Source organism: Erinaceus europaeus, chromosome 4 (genome assembly GCF_950295315.1).
Source record: "Erinaceus europaeus chromosome 4, mEriEur2.1, whole genome shotgun sequence".
Taxonomy (NCBI): domain Eukaryota; kingdom Metazoa; phylum Chordata; class Mammalia; order Eulipotyphla; family Erinaceidae; genus Erinaceus; species Erinaceus europaeus.
The window spans coordinates 37679617-37693914 of record NC_080165.1 but is presented as its reverse complement, the minus strand read 5'-3'; the positions used below and the strand labels follow the sequence as shown (position 1 = coordinate 37693914).

Sequence of the window (14298 nt, the reverse complement as noted above, 5' to 3'; positions counted from 1 at the left end):
AATTTGCAATAGACAAAACTTAGAAGCAACATAGATGTACAACAACAGATGAGTGGCTGAGAAAGTTGTGCGATTTTATATATATATATATATATATATATATATATATATATATATACTATTAAGAATGGTGAATTCACCTTCTTTTCCTGATCTTGGACAGAGTTTGAAGGAATTATGTAAATGAATTAAGCCAGGAAGAGAAGGATGAATATAGAATAATCCCACTCATGAACAGAAGTTGAGTTATAAGAACCCAATGGGGAAGCACGAAGTAGAACTTGGACTGGATTTTGTGTAATACACTAAAGTTAAAAAAAAAAAGCCAACTGTGTGTGTGTGTGTGTGTGTGTGTGTGTGTGTGTGTGTGTGTGGTGGTGGTGGTGGTGTTGGTGGTGGTGGTGGTGGTGGTGGTGGTGGTGGTGGTGGTGACGAGCTTTCAGGTCCTGGTACATGATGGTGGAGGAGGACCTAGGCTGGGGTGAAACTATTCTGTAAAAAAGTGAGAATGGTTGTCATGTATCAACACCTGTATTTACTGTAAACCATTAACCCTCCCAACTAAAAAAAAATGTAAAAAGGCAGACATAATCTCCCTCTTATCAGTCTTTCCATTACTTAATTTATACAACAGATACAGTGATAAGCAAGTCTGCCTTATAATCGAGTTATATGTGAAGTCCTTGAACATGTCTTCCAGTCTATAGTTATAATTTAGATTAGCTAGCTCAGCTCACTGTGCTTGGATTAGTGTATGAAACAAAAAGAACTGCACAACTGAAAAGAATTTTAGATACTTCATTTTATTGGTAAGTACACTAATCTATTTATTTTACTAATCTAGTTTTAGAGGCAAGTCACACCCTATATACATGAGACAAGAACTCACTTGTTCTTTTTGTGAGTGAATATAAGACTGTCGTGTAGCACAGTGTTAAGTACTAGGTACACAGAAGCAAGAATAATTACTTTAAAGAAGTTTTGCCTTTGGTAGGAAGCTTAATGTGATCTTTCCAATAATAAGGGTGTGGAAACAGATTTCATAATTTTAAAATCACACCCATAAGTGGTGAGAACGTGTGCCAGACAAGTTGATCTACAACTATTTCAACTGTATTAGAAATTAAATGATGCTTTTTAGTTTTTGTTGCTTTTTTTTGGCTTGTTCAAGATTAAATTGACTGAACCATCTGGTAGAATTTTTGTTTTCTTTATCAGTTGGTAGTATACCCATACCATCCAGGTTAATGCTTCTACAGAGTTGGGCTAGAAGTCCTCATAGTAAAATGATTATTTTAAAGCTTGATGTTCTTTTATTGTCAGCTCTTCACATTTTCCTCAAACTCAGGTTTTCTGACAAGCACAGTGTCTGCTTAATCTATTCAACAGATGTCAAAGAAAGTATGATAGGATGTATTTTAAGAATATCTTCAAGATCTATAGACTGACTTACCTAAGACTTTCAGTACAACTCTATTCAGAGTGCATCAGGAAGGACTGCCAGCTGGGTGGTGTTAGGGGGAGTTTTATTTGAAAATGATTCCAAAACCTGTAAGAGAGGTAAGGGTGAGAAATGTTTTGGAAACTTCCACATCTGTTGTTTTGCCAGGTTTTGCTTGGTACCTGGCATAATTCTAAGGGACAGTGCACTACTTCAGATGTTCATGTAGCCAGGAATTTCCAGTGTGTCTAATGCAGTTCCTTAAAACACAACAGGATACGAAAGTGTATACAGTATCATGCTGTGTTTATTTAAAACACATGTATATTTGCTTGTAAACAGCAAAATGAGGAGTGTGGCCCTGGATATAGTACAATAGATAAAATATTGGATTCTTAAGCATGAGGCCCTGAGTTTGAGCCTTAGTAATGCATGTGCCAGAGAGAAACTCTGGTTCTCTATTTCTATTATAATAAATAAAATATATAAATAAATAAATCTCAAAAAGAAGAAGAGGGAGAAGGTGGAGGAGGGAGAGGAGGAGGAAGAAGAGGAGAATAACAACAATAACTAACTGGACCCCAAAGTGTAAAATGCTCTCTGAGTTCTGGGATTATTTGCAGCTAACTTTTATTGTATTTTTTGTTTTTCACTTTATCCAGTAGATAAGTATTTTTATGGCCAGAAAAAGTTCAATAAACTAGTAAATCTCATTTCAATAGCAATAAACAAATCTTGCTGTAAATACCTTCTGAGATTCATAATGGGAAGAACCCTCTAATACTTATTACTTAAGAAAAAAATCAAAACAACTTGACAAAATAGCCATTAGCAAGGTCTGGGTAGTGGTGCACCAGATAGAATATACACATTAATGTGCAGAAGGATTTGAGTTTAAGCCCTCAGGTCCCCACCTGCTGAGGCGAAGTTTCACAAGTGCTGAAATAGTGCTACAAATGCCTCTCTCTCTCCCTGTCTATCTCCCCTTTTGCTCTTAATTTCTGTCTGTATCCAAAATAAATAAGGAAAGTTTAAAAATAAATTGTACAATTAAAAATAGCCATTAACATAGATATTTAAGAAATTTCTGAAATATTTTCTTAAGAAAAAACTTCTAGAACTTCTCTCATTGTTGTCACATTCATTTTTTCCCTTCAAATAAGAAGTCAGATATATTTTTGTTGAAAATTGATAAAATAGGAATTGTTTTATAGCTATTAAAGTGTTTAATTTTGATCTGATTTCAATATGGATGTATATTGAAATACTAAAGGTACACTGACAAGTGAAAAATGTAAGGTGGAGGATTTATATACTGGAACTACAGTGAAAAGAGCGAAAATAGCCCTCTACCCCTGTCTCCAACTAATAGGACATTTCACTGAGGACAAATGTATTTGGAGAAATGTTGATATGCTTAGAAAACTTATTATGTTCATGCACACTGAACTATATCGAGAGTTGCATTGGAGAGTGGCTAAAGGAAACCGAATGGGCAGGAAACAGATAAGGTTTTGTGGTTGGGTCGTTTTTCATTTCAGATACCAGTATCTTTACAGATCTTTATAATTTAAAAATATCCTAAAGGAAATAAGTAAAATAAAAGAAATTTAAATACATGTTTGTGCTTGTAAGATTAAAGGAGATGTTAGCAGGGTTTCCTTATATAAAACTAAGTTTCCATAGCAAATCAACTTGTCAAAAAAACTGTCTTTTTGACTTTGTTAAACACTATGAGTTATCAGGGAGGAGGGTGAGGGGGCACAGGAACTTTGGTGATGGATGTGGTGAGTTGTACACATGTATTTGTATGTATAAGACTATAAAAATCTTACAGCTTTATAGATCAATATTAAGTCAGTAACAATTAAAAAAATAAAGTTAAATAAAATTAAGTTCCCACATTTATTTCCAGAAGGTTTGTGGAAATGACAAAGTATTTTCCCTTTTGTTGATTATTTTACAAATACAGAAATATCAAATGAGTCTTTCTGTCATTTCAACTCAAATATTCCAAATATGATCTTAAAGATACTTAGTTTATCAGAAGCAAATATGGTTTTGAAGTATAGTGAGGCAAGCTAAACCACCACTTCATATTCAGACTTGGCACAAGCAAAGTATAACATGGGAAATGGCTATCCTCAAAGACCAATACTTTACCACCCTCTCCTAATTCCTGTCTTAGTAAACACACTTTTCCCCTGTTATAATGCACTCCCTCTCCTGTGACAAAAGCGTTCTCCGTAAGATTGGAACAGAATTACATTAATGTATTAATAATAACTCATTAAAAAGTTATTTCCTGGGAGTTGGGCAGTAGCGCAGCGGGTTAAGTGCACATGGCACAAAGCATAAGGACCGGCGGAAGGATCCTGGTTCGATCCCCGGGCTCCCCACCTGCAGGGGTGTCGCTTCACAGGCGCTGAAGCAGGTCTGCAGGTGTTTGTCTTTCTCTCCCCCTCTCTGTCTTCCATTTCTCTCTGTCCTATCCAACAACAATGACATCAATAACAACAATAAAAAACAAGGGCAACAAAAGGGAAAATAAATAAATAAATATAAAAAAAAATTTAAAAAGTTATTTCCTAGCTAGATTTGCTTTTAAATGGGTAACAGAAACAAAACTTTTATGGTGAAATTCATTAGGATTCAAGGGCACAGTTCATCACTAAGTCTGCTAACATATTCCAAGCATCTTTTATAGTGGCCTAAAGCATCACATTTTTTAGACTTACAGATGATGGTATATGTCAGGATCCCTCTACAGCCGGGTTTGGAATCCTATATACAAATCATCCCAGAGAAGACCATTCTTCACCACATATCTGATAACATCAACTCAGCACCGAATCTGAAACAGAAAATGGAACAGGTAGCAGAGGCAATCTAGTCATAACAAAGTATAGATAGGTGCCTGTGTCCTTAGAAGAAGCAGCTTCCTGTGATGACAGGGTTTTGAGGAGTAGATATCACAGGTTTGGGGGGAGAGTCAAAAGGGACTCAGTGCAACTGAAATTGAGTTAAGGAAGCAGAGAAGGAGTCAGGAGCTGGGAAGTATGGTAATTGAGGACAAAGAGGCAGACTGCTGGATTTCAATTGAGATTCTAGCTATGTGTTCTTTATAGTCATTCCATACCTCAGTTCTCTTATCTATAAAATAAAGATAACTGAACATTTTTATAGGATTGTTGTGAGGATTAACTGAGTGAATACATATTAAATACTTAAAACAAGGCCTGGCACTTTGTACGCTTTTGACAAGTGTGTACTATTGGCACAATTCTTAATGTCTAGTGTTCTAGTTTTTACCTGAACATTCAGAGGCAAAACAAAGCCTATCATGGACTAACAGTCCTGTGTTTTCCAGGTCTGCCACAGAGAGAGATTGGAGAATTCCAACTCCTGTCACAAAAGTTGTTGAACACTTAATTGAATACTTAATGGTGCAAACATTGGGAAGTAAGGAGAGAGAATTTTGAGTCGCCACCTAATGCTTGCTAATACTGTGACTGAAACCTTACTAGACCTTGATTTCTTCTATAATGGGATTGTTGTGAGAAAAAGAAAAAGATTATTTATTAAAAGAGCATGAAGGTGGGCCAGGTGGTGGCACACCTGGTTGAGCACACATATTACAGAGCACAGGTTCCAGGTTTAAGCCCGCAGTCCCCACCTGCAAGGGAAAAGTTTCATGAGTGGTGAAGCAGACCCTGCAGGTGTCTCTCTGTCTCTTTCCCTCTCTATCTCCTCCTCCCCTCTCAATTTCTCTCTGTCTCTGTCCAGTAATAAGTAAGTAAATAAACAAATAAATAACATGAAGTTGTATGAAGGAAAAGTATTCTAAAATAAAGCATACATTTGACACTGTATCAGTATCAGTGTTAAAATTTACTGAGAGCTTTTTAAGTATCAGGCATTACATCTTTTTCTGATTAATATAATGCTAAAGTCTGTAGAGGCAAATTGTCATAAAAAACTTTTATGTCATTAAAAATGTCATTAGGAATAGAGGCAGTGACTCAGTGGCAGCACATATGCCTTCTAACTAGGGATTTTTTTTTTTTAAACTAGAGCACTGCTCAGCTCTGGCTTATGATGGCACGGAGGACTGAACCTGAGAACTTGGAGCCTCGGGCACAAGAATTGGAACATATACCTTCTATATGTGAGGCTCTGAGTTTAATCCTCAGCACCACATGAATGTGCCATGGTCGGTTTCAAGAAAATTCTACAGATGAAGGAACAAGGCTCACTTTCTTCTCTCTCTTTCCCATCCCTCACATAAAAGTATTTCTAGAACTACTGGGCTCGAGATGCTCAGTGGTAAAGCACAGCACATGACCCTGCTTTCCTCCCATGGCACAGGATTTTTAAATAAAAGTTCATTAAGTGACACAGAATGACTTGAGGATTGGCTTTTTAAAAACTTCTCATCCCGCAACCATTTCTATAAAACATTCATTGTGAACTGAAATTATAAACACAAGTTGGAGGATTGTTTTTGTTTGTTTGTTTTTATCTTTATTTAGTTATTGGATAGAGACATCCAGAAATTGAGAGGAAGGGGAAGATAGAGTGGCAGAGAGACAGAGAGACATCTGCAGCACTATTTCACCACTTGTGAAACAAACAAACAAACAAAAGTTTTCCGCCTGCAGGTGGGAACCTAGGGCTTGCATTCCTTGCACAATGTAACATGTGCATTCAACTAAGTACACCACCACCTGGCCCTCAGACAATCATTTAGTTTGTTTGTTTTCTTTTGCCACTAGAAAACTAGAAACACAACTACACAGTGGTCTAGTTGAGGACAGCCCAGCTAAAATGTAGTACTAAGATCTTGCTCCTCACAGTACAGGGAACATGGCTTTTCTGTACCTTTCACTTTGGAAGTAAATTCCTGAAAGAATTGGGCATAAACTGGAAAAATATTTATGGTATAAGAATGGGGGAGATCTGGGCGATAGATTAGATTTAGGAATGAGTGAGAAGGGAAGAGAAGATTATTTTCTGTTTTATTTATTTGTTTGTTTTTACCAGAGTACTGCTCAGCTCTGGTTTATGGTGGTGTGGGGAATTGAATTTGGGACTCCAGAACCTCAGGTGTGCGAGTTTATTTGTATAGCCATTATTCTACCTCCTCCACCCTTTTCTGGGTTTTTTTTTTGCTTGACTCATGGGAGTGAGCATGGAGTAATGATGTCAGAAATCAACACAGAAAAGAAGAAATAACAATTTTAAATAAGAAAAATTAGTTGAATGTTGAACAGGTTGATTTAGAAATCTGGATTATGATACCTAATATGAAGTTATTTTACATAATCAGAAGCTTAATAATTCGTGGGGGGGTATTCAAGCATAGTTGAGCAGGACATACTGAAATGAAAAATCCATAGGCAAAAGAATGAAGGAGAGAAAACTGCTGTGAGTGGTGGACTCTCACTTCCAAATTCCAGTATCCTGAGTAGAAACCTTGGTGGACTGTGATTGTAGTCAATCTGCTCTCACTTTTGATATTGTCAGCACCTTGGTGGACTCTGCTACCAATCAACTTGTGCTACGGTCAGCTTGAACAAAGATAAAAGGCTGTATGTTGAGATAGAAAGTTGTTCAGGCCTGGTAAGAACTGGCCTGAACCCGTTAACAAAAATAAACAAACAAACAAATAAACATAGCTCCCTGCATTCCAAGAGACCTTGGTCTTTCTTTGATTACATTTGTTATATAACACTGGAGCGCTGAAATAATACAGACTCTTGTTGCACCCTTAACTAAGAAATTACTAGCATCGATCTCACTCTGGAAGACATTTGAAAAGAACAGGCTGAGCACAAAACCCAAGTTCCGAGTAATGGCTATGGAAAGAGACACTTGGAACAAATGATAAAGAAAGGTCAGGAACAGAGGGAAATGGGTGGTATCACCCAAACTGAGAAAGGATTGTTTAATATAATGGATAGATGGTATGCATATCCTGTTTTCTAAAACCAGCTTAAATATTGACCAAGCAATTATAAAGGCATGAAGAAGAAATGAAGTAAATTGTTAAGCAAAAAAAAAAAAAAAGAAAGAAAGAAAAAGAAAAAGAAAAAAAAAACCAACAACTGCAATTAATTATTGTGAAATCTGGAAAGCAGGCAGAAGAAAAGCATTAGAACATGACAGAGACTGTGATTTTTGGGTGGGAGAGGATTCAGACATAGAAAGATAGGAGGAAATTCCCATAGGAAAAACAAATAGCAAGGACACACAGCACAAATGTATGTATATTAAAGTTGAATCCTGCCCATCCACGTGTGACTCCTGAGTCAAATATATTCAAGTAATTCTCAGAACAAATGAAATCAATTTGGGGGAGAGTACAAAGGCAGGTAGTATTTGTATTGTGATGTTCCAGATCACTGACCTCCATATTTTAGTACTTAAGGGTTCCCTGGCTAATAGTCAACTCCTTACTTACCTGCGTAACTTAAAACTGTTAACCATGGGAGCCAGGCATTGGCACAGTGGGTTAAGTGTACATGGTACAAAGTGCAACGACTGGCTTAAGGATCCGGGTTTGAGCCTCAGCTCCCCACCTGCAAGGGGGGGCGTCACTTCACAGGTGGTGAAGAAGGTCTGCAGGTGTTTATCTTTCACTTCCCCTCTCTGTCTTGCCCTCCTCTCTCGATTTCTCTCTGTCCTACCCAACAACAATGACAGCAATAACAGTAACAATAATAATAATAACCGACGATAAACAACAAGGGCAACAAAAGGGAAAAAAAGTAAAATAAAAAAACTGTTGACCCTTATCAAATGCTATTTAAATCTGGTTTCTAATAGCATAAATCCCTTTACAAATTGAATTCACAGGGCCAAATTGTGATGCAACTATTAATAGCATATATGCTATAATGTGCAACCAGGTTCAAGGTTCTGGTTCCTACTTTCAGGGAAGAAGCTTTACAAGCAGTGAAGCAGTGTTGCAGGTGTCTCTCTATTATCATCTCTGTTTCCTCCATTCCTATCTATTTTGCTCCATCTCTATCCAATATAAATGATTAAATAAGTGAATTTTAAGAAAGAAATAGAGTGGTCCAGGAGGTGGCACAGTGGATAAAGCATTGGACTCTCAAGCATGAGGTCCTGAATTCAATCCCTGGCAGTACATGTCTGGTTTATTCTCTCTTTCCTCCTATTTTTCTCATAAATAAATAAAATCTTTTAAAAAAATGAATTCACTTTTCACATTTATTTTATAATTTTTAAATTTGTATTATCTTTATTTATTGGATAGGGACAGAAATCTAGAAGGAAGGGAGTGATAGAGAGAGAGAGAGAGAGAGAGAGGGACAGAGAGGCACCTGCAGCCCTGCTTCACTACTCCTTTCCCTCTGCAGGTGGGAACCGGGGGCTTGAACTCGGGTCCTTGCACCTTGTATCATGTGGGCTCAGCCAGGTGTGCCACCACCTGGCCCCCACTTTTCACATTTATAAATCTAGATTTTCATGGGAAAATCCACACTATCTGGAAGATTCAGAAGATCAGCTGGAGCTCAGTAAGGTTGTTCCCTTCTGGTCTAACATTTACATTCTACACAACACCCAGCTTCTCCTATTATAAGATCTGCCTTAATCCAGTTTGTAAACATTTCACCTTGTAATTTTTACTTTTAAGTAAGTAGAATAACAAATCCTACACCAAGAACAAAATCCTAAATAAGCTTGAAAAAAATCCTTTTTTAAAGAAAAAAAAAGGATTAATTCCTTAATTCTTTTTAATACTGTATAAGGCCTAGGAAATTAATCCAGGGTCTTTACCATCTATAATGCCATGGCTAAGTGACCTCAGCAAAAGTATTTTACAATTCACTTTCTAGAGAAAGAAAGAGATAGAGTAGAGACATACAGAGAAGAGAAACACAATAGTACCACTCCACCATTCATAGAGCTCCCTGCCATTTATGATGTCCATATGGAGTCCCAGGACTTGAACCCAGTACCCCACACACAGCAGAATGAACTCAATTTTTTGCCTCTTGATTCCTTAATTCATCTTTTTTAAAAACTATGTCTTAATTATTGAAAGTTACCTACAAAGAAAAAAAGACCACCTTGGAGTAAACAATATCATAGGTAACTAGAAACCAAAGGAACAATCCCCTAGAGTGCCCAAGAAAATCATCTGAAACAGAGGATTTTGTGCTCAAACTGTCATGTGACAAGCAATTATGTGTGCTTACTTTGGCAGTTACTTGAGCAATAAATCACACAAATAAATAAAGCTAAGAAGGTGACAATATAGGTGAGGTCTGAAAGAGCTAATGTGAATTGGTGTTTCAGGGTGACAGATTTACAGCAGAGCTGGAGTGGTGTGCAACCAAGGTAAAGCAAGAGGATGGAGGAGTTACAGGAGTCAGGAGAGGGGAAAGACAAAATAGAGGGATGAATTTGAAAGATAATCAATGTATGCACACACATGAACACTGACAGTATAAGAAGGCTCAAGTTAGCAAGAAGAGGAATTAGGACATTTCATGGGTAGGCATAATATCTTCAAGGAAATCTTAGCATAGAGAAAAAAAATTAGTAAAGCCACAGGCCCTTTGTAATATAACTAAAATATACCTACCTACTAGCTACCTACAAAGTGGAAGACCACCCCCCAATTCTTCATCTGCACTATTTTGGCTCTTAGGTCCATGATTAGTCAACAATTTATTTGGCTTTGTATGTTAACTCTCTTTTCAACCACCAGGTTCCAGATGCTACCATGATGTCAACCAGACTTCCCTGGACAGACAATCCTACCAAGGTGTCCTGGAACTCCAGTTCCTCAGAAGCCCGCCCCACTAGGGAAAGAGAAAGACAGGCTGGAAATATGGATTGACCTGTCAACACCTATGTTCAGCAGGGAAGCAATTACAGAAGCCAGACCTTCTGCATCCCACAATGACCTTAGGTCCATACTCCCAGAGGGTTAAAGAATAGGAAAGCCATCAGGGGAGGGGATGGGATACAGAGTTCTGGTGGTGGGAATTGTGTGGAGTTGTACCCTTCTTATCTTATGGTTTTGTCAATGTTTCCTTTTTATAAATAAAAAACTAAAAAAAGAAAAAGAAAAGAAAAGAAATCTAACTAAAATTATGGAGATGAAAGCAGTGAACACAACATTACAGATACAATGGTTTATTTACCCCATAGCATATGCAGCAGATGCTTTGTGAAAAACTAAGAAAGTGATATGAGAGAGAGAGAGATATCACAGCACTAAAGTGGTAGGGGCTGGGCTCAAACCTGGGTCTTATACATGGCAAAACAGCACATTATCCAAAATGAGCTATTTTACTAACCAAAAAAAGTGACTTCTTAAAACTGAAAAATTCAAATCAACTATTTAAAAATAAATGAATAATTTAATTCATAGGTTTTGAAAATTCATATTTGAGATGTAACACATAACTTAAATAATTTATATGGGTGTTTAAGTCATGGAATTTGGAACTTGACTACATATGGTCAAACCCATTGACCAGTATATACTAACTGCATGACTTTGGGAAAGTTATTTAACCTCTTGGCATGGCATTCTCATCATCTAGACATAGAGAATATAGTTGTATTTGTTCAAAAGGTTATTGTTATATCAAAGTACATAATATTTATATAGTGCTTACGACTATGCCAGGCACAGAGCAAACTATGTTAGTTCATTAAGTAATAAATTTAACAGGTTTAATTTACTTAAAATGAGTGTTTCATGTAGTCTGTTCTTTTACCTAGTTTTAAACAAAAGACTCTGAAAGCCTGTAGTGGAAGTTTCAGTATAAAATTATTTTCAGTAGCATGTACTTTACTATACATAAAAATGTGAGCCTGATTATTTAAAATGTGGCTTAAAAATACGTCTATTATAGGAAAGCACATTCAGATTTCTGCACTGAAGATGTTACATGTTCGTATGGCACAGTAAAAAGTTTAGGGGCAGACTCTTTACTGACTTGATTTATTTAATCATTTTATATTCATATAGAATTTTAAGCTATAATGCATGCCGAAAACATCTTTGCATGCGGTAATCAGTTAAGGTGGAAATAAGCACTATGGAAGGAAGACAGCCAAAACTCAGACAGGTTAAATAATATTGCTCAAAGAGTCATAGTTAGTAAGTATAATTATTAGAGGTGGAAACCAGTTCCAATCTTGATGCCATGGTGCATTCCTTTACATCATGCTGCCACAAGTGAGAGATTTATTCAAAGCCAGAGTTTCATAAAAATGTATATTGGGGTCGCTTCACAGGCAGTGAAGCAGGTCTGCAGGTGTCTATCTTTCTCTCCCCTTCTCTGTCGTCCCCTCCTCTCTCCATTTCTCTCTTTCCTATCTAACAACAACGATATCAGTAACAACAACAAAGATAACTACAACAACAATAAAAAGCAACAAGGTCAACAAAAGTGAAAATAAATACAAAAAAAATTTTTTTAATGTGTATTGGTTTATGTTGATGCAACTTATCTTCCAGAATTACCCACTAGGTTCACCTGGGGAATGAGACCGCATAGGAGAGAAGAGAAAAGAGGCAAATATCAATGTTGCCAAATCTAATAGCAGCTAACAACAGTGAGCTGTTTGAAAGAAATCAGGTGTTTAGGGAGTCGGGTGGTAGTGCAGTGGGTTAAGCGCAAGGACCAGCATAAGGTTCGCAGTTCAAGCCCCCGGCTTCCCACCTTCAGGGCAGTCGCTTCATAGGTGGTGAAGCAGGTCTGCAGATGTCTATCTTTCTCTTCCCCTCACTGTCTTCTCCTCCTCTCTTCATTTCTCTCTGTCCTATCCAGCAACGTCGACATCGATATCAACAACAATAACTACAACAATAAAACAAGGGCAACAAAAGGGAATAGATAAATAAATATTAAAAAAAAAAAGAAATCAGGAGTTTGAAAGCCATTGTCTGCAGATGACAGAGAAAGAATTAAATATGAACTTTAATTAAAAACTATATTTTAATACTGGCTTATCAGTTGTGACAGATGTACAGGAAGATGTTAATATTACTCTCTGTACTATTCTTGAAGTTTTCTATAAATCTAAAATTGTTCTAAGGTAGTTTATTTAGAAAGGAAGGAGCAGGTATTAGGTGGTGCTACACCTGGTTGAACTTATACATTACAATGCACAAGAACCCATGTTCAAGCTCCCCATCCCCACCTGCATGGGCAAGCTTCACAAGCAGAGGAGCAGTGCTGCAGATGTCTTTCTCTCCCTCTATATCTTCTTCCTCTACTCTTAATTTTTCTCTGCATGACTTTATCATAATTGTATGATATTTGTTATAAATAAATAAAATATATATTTTTAAAATATTTATTTATTCCCTCTTGTTGCCCTTGTTGTTTTATTGTTGTAGTTATTATTGTAGTTGTTGTTGTTGTTGGGTAGGACAGAGAGAAATGGAGAGAGGAGGGGAAGACAGAGAAGGGGAAAGAGTCCCCTGCATGTGGGGAGCCAGGGGCTCGAACTGGGATCCTTACTCCCGTCCTTGTGCTTTGCGCCACGTGCGCTTAACCCGTTGCACTACCTCCTGACTCCCCAATAAAATATTTTTTAAAAAAAGGAGAAGGAACTTCCAACAGTGATGCTACTTACTTCCTCATAGGGATGTTCCCGACTTGGTCTTTCTTTTGGAAAGGATAAATCTAGAAAGTCAACCAAATAGTCATATCCTCCAGGAAAAGGGTTAAAGTCCTCATCTGTCTCAATCATCTGTAGAAATGACAACATAGCAAACGGAATAAGTATATCAATCTGGTGTTCATGATCTTTAAAATAGTTCAAAATATATAAAACTTAAATGCTCTTAAATGACGGCAATCAATTGGAATTGTTGCAAAAACAATCGCTCTCTTTCTCCTTTTTCTTCTTTTTCTTATCTTTCTGCTTTTTCATCACCCCCTCCTATGTTTCTCTCTCCTGAGCATTCACAGTGCACTCCTCAAAACTAGAAAAACATTTTCCAGATCACTAGCTTCAAACAGATTTATTGAGATTATTGTTATCATGAGTACCAATAATGAGATGTCAAATACTACAAGTTTGCGAAGAAGTGAGATGTGTCATCATATATCAGCTAAATAAACGGTTTTAGTGAGAACTTCAAATGTTTTCTCTTTTCACATGAATTGTGCAGCTGTAAATATTATTTGATTAATATTTCCTAGGCTTTGGGATTTCAGAAAATTTCCAAGGAAATGGTTGGAGAGAAATATATGTATCAATGTTTAATTTTTTCCAAGTGGTGACTCATAAAAATGCATAACTATCATCCAATTAGTTATTTAGTTAATCAACTAATTAAAAGAAGAATGCTTTAACACCTCAAAACAGAAACAACCCAGTCTTGGAATAATGACAAGTCATTTCAAGAAAAGTTCATATCTTTATAACCTAATTATAACACAAATATTCATTGACCAGCACCATTTTGTCATAAATTGACATTAGCTCCTAAGAAATTATTAAGGAATCACTGTTTTTGAGACTAGTAAGTATTGCATAGAATTAATTGCAGGGTTTGAAAAATGAACTTGAAATAGTACTTTAAGACTAATGAACTTTTGTCTCTAATCAGTATTGCCAATTTTTTGACATTCTCTTTGAAATTTGTTACCCATTCACAACCTAAAGCACGAAATGTAAGTCAAATATACTGACTTTGCAGTTACTCACAGACTATCAGGCCTATCATTTGCATCCCTGTTAGGCCTTAATTAGCTTTGGGCTATACCTTCAACTTTTGTGACTACATTATAACTCAAGCCACTTGGTTTGTGTAGTCCATGCCTGTTAATTTGAGTTTCAGATCTAGGCTG

At 36.7% G+C, this 14298-nt stretch overlaps 1 protein-coding gene across 1 annotated transcript in view; it reads right to left on the bottom strand.

The window, feature by feature from the left end:
• Window positions 1-1473: 1473 nt before the first annotated feature.
• The window catches only part of LOC132538199 (cytidine monophosphate-N-acetylneuraminic acid hydroxylase-like), an 81731-nt gene continuing 68906 nt past the window's right edge, over window positions 1474-14298 (bottom strand). The window contains 3 exon segments of the mRNA XM_060190800.1: window positions 1474-1549; window positions 4180-4295; window positions 13076-13192. Of these exon segments, the coding sequence (XP_060046783.1) occupies window positions 1474-1549; window positions 4180-4295; window positions 13076-13192 (309 nt within the window).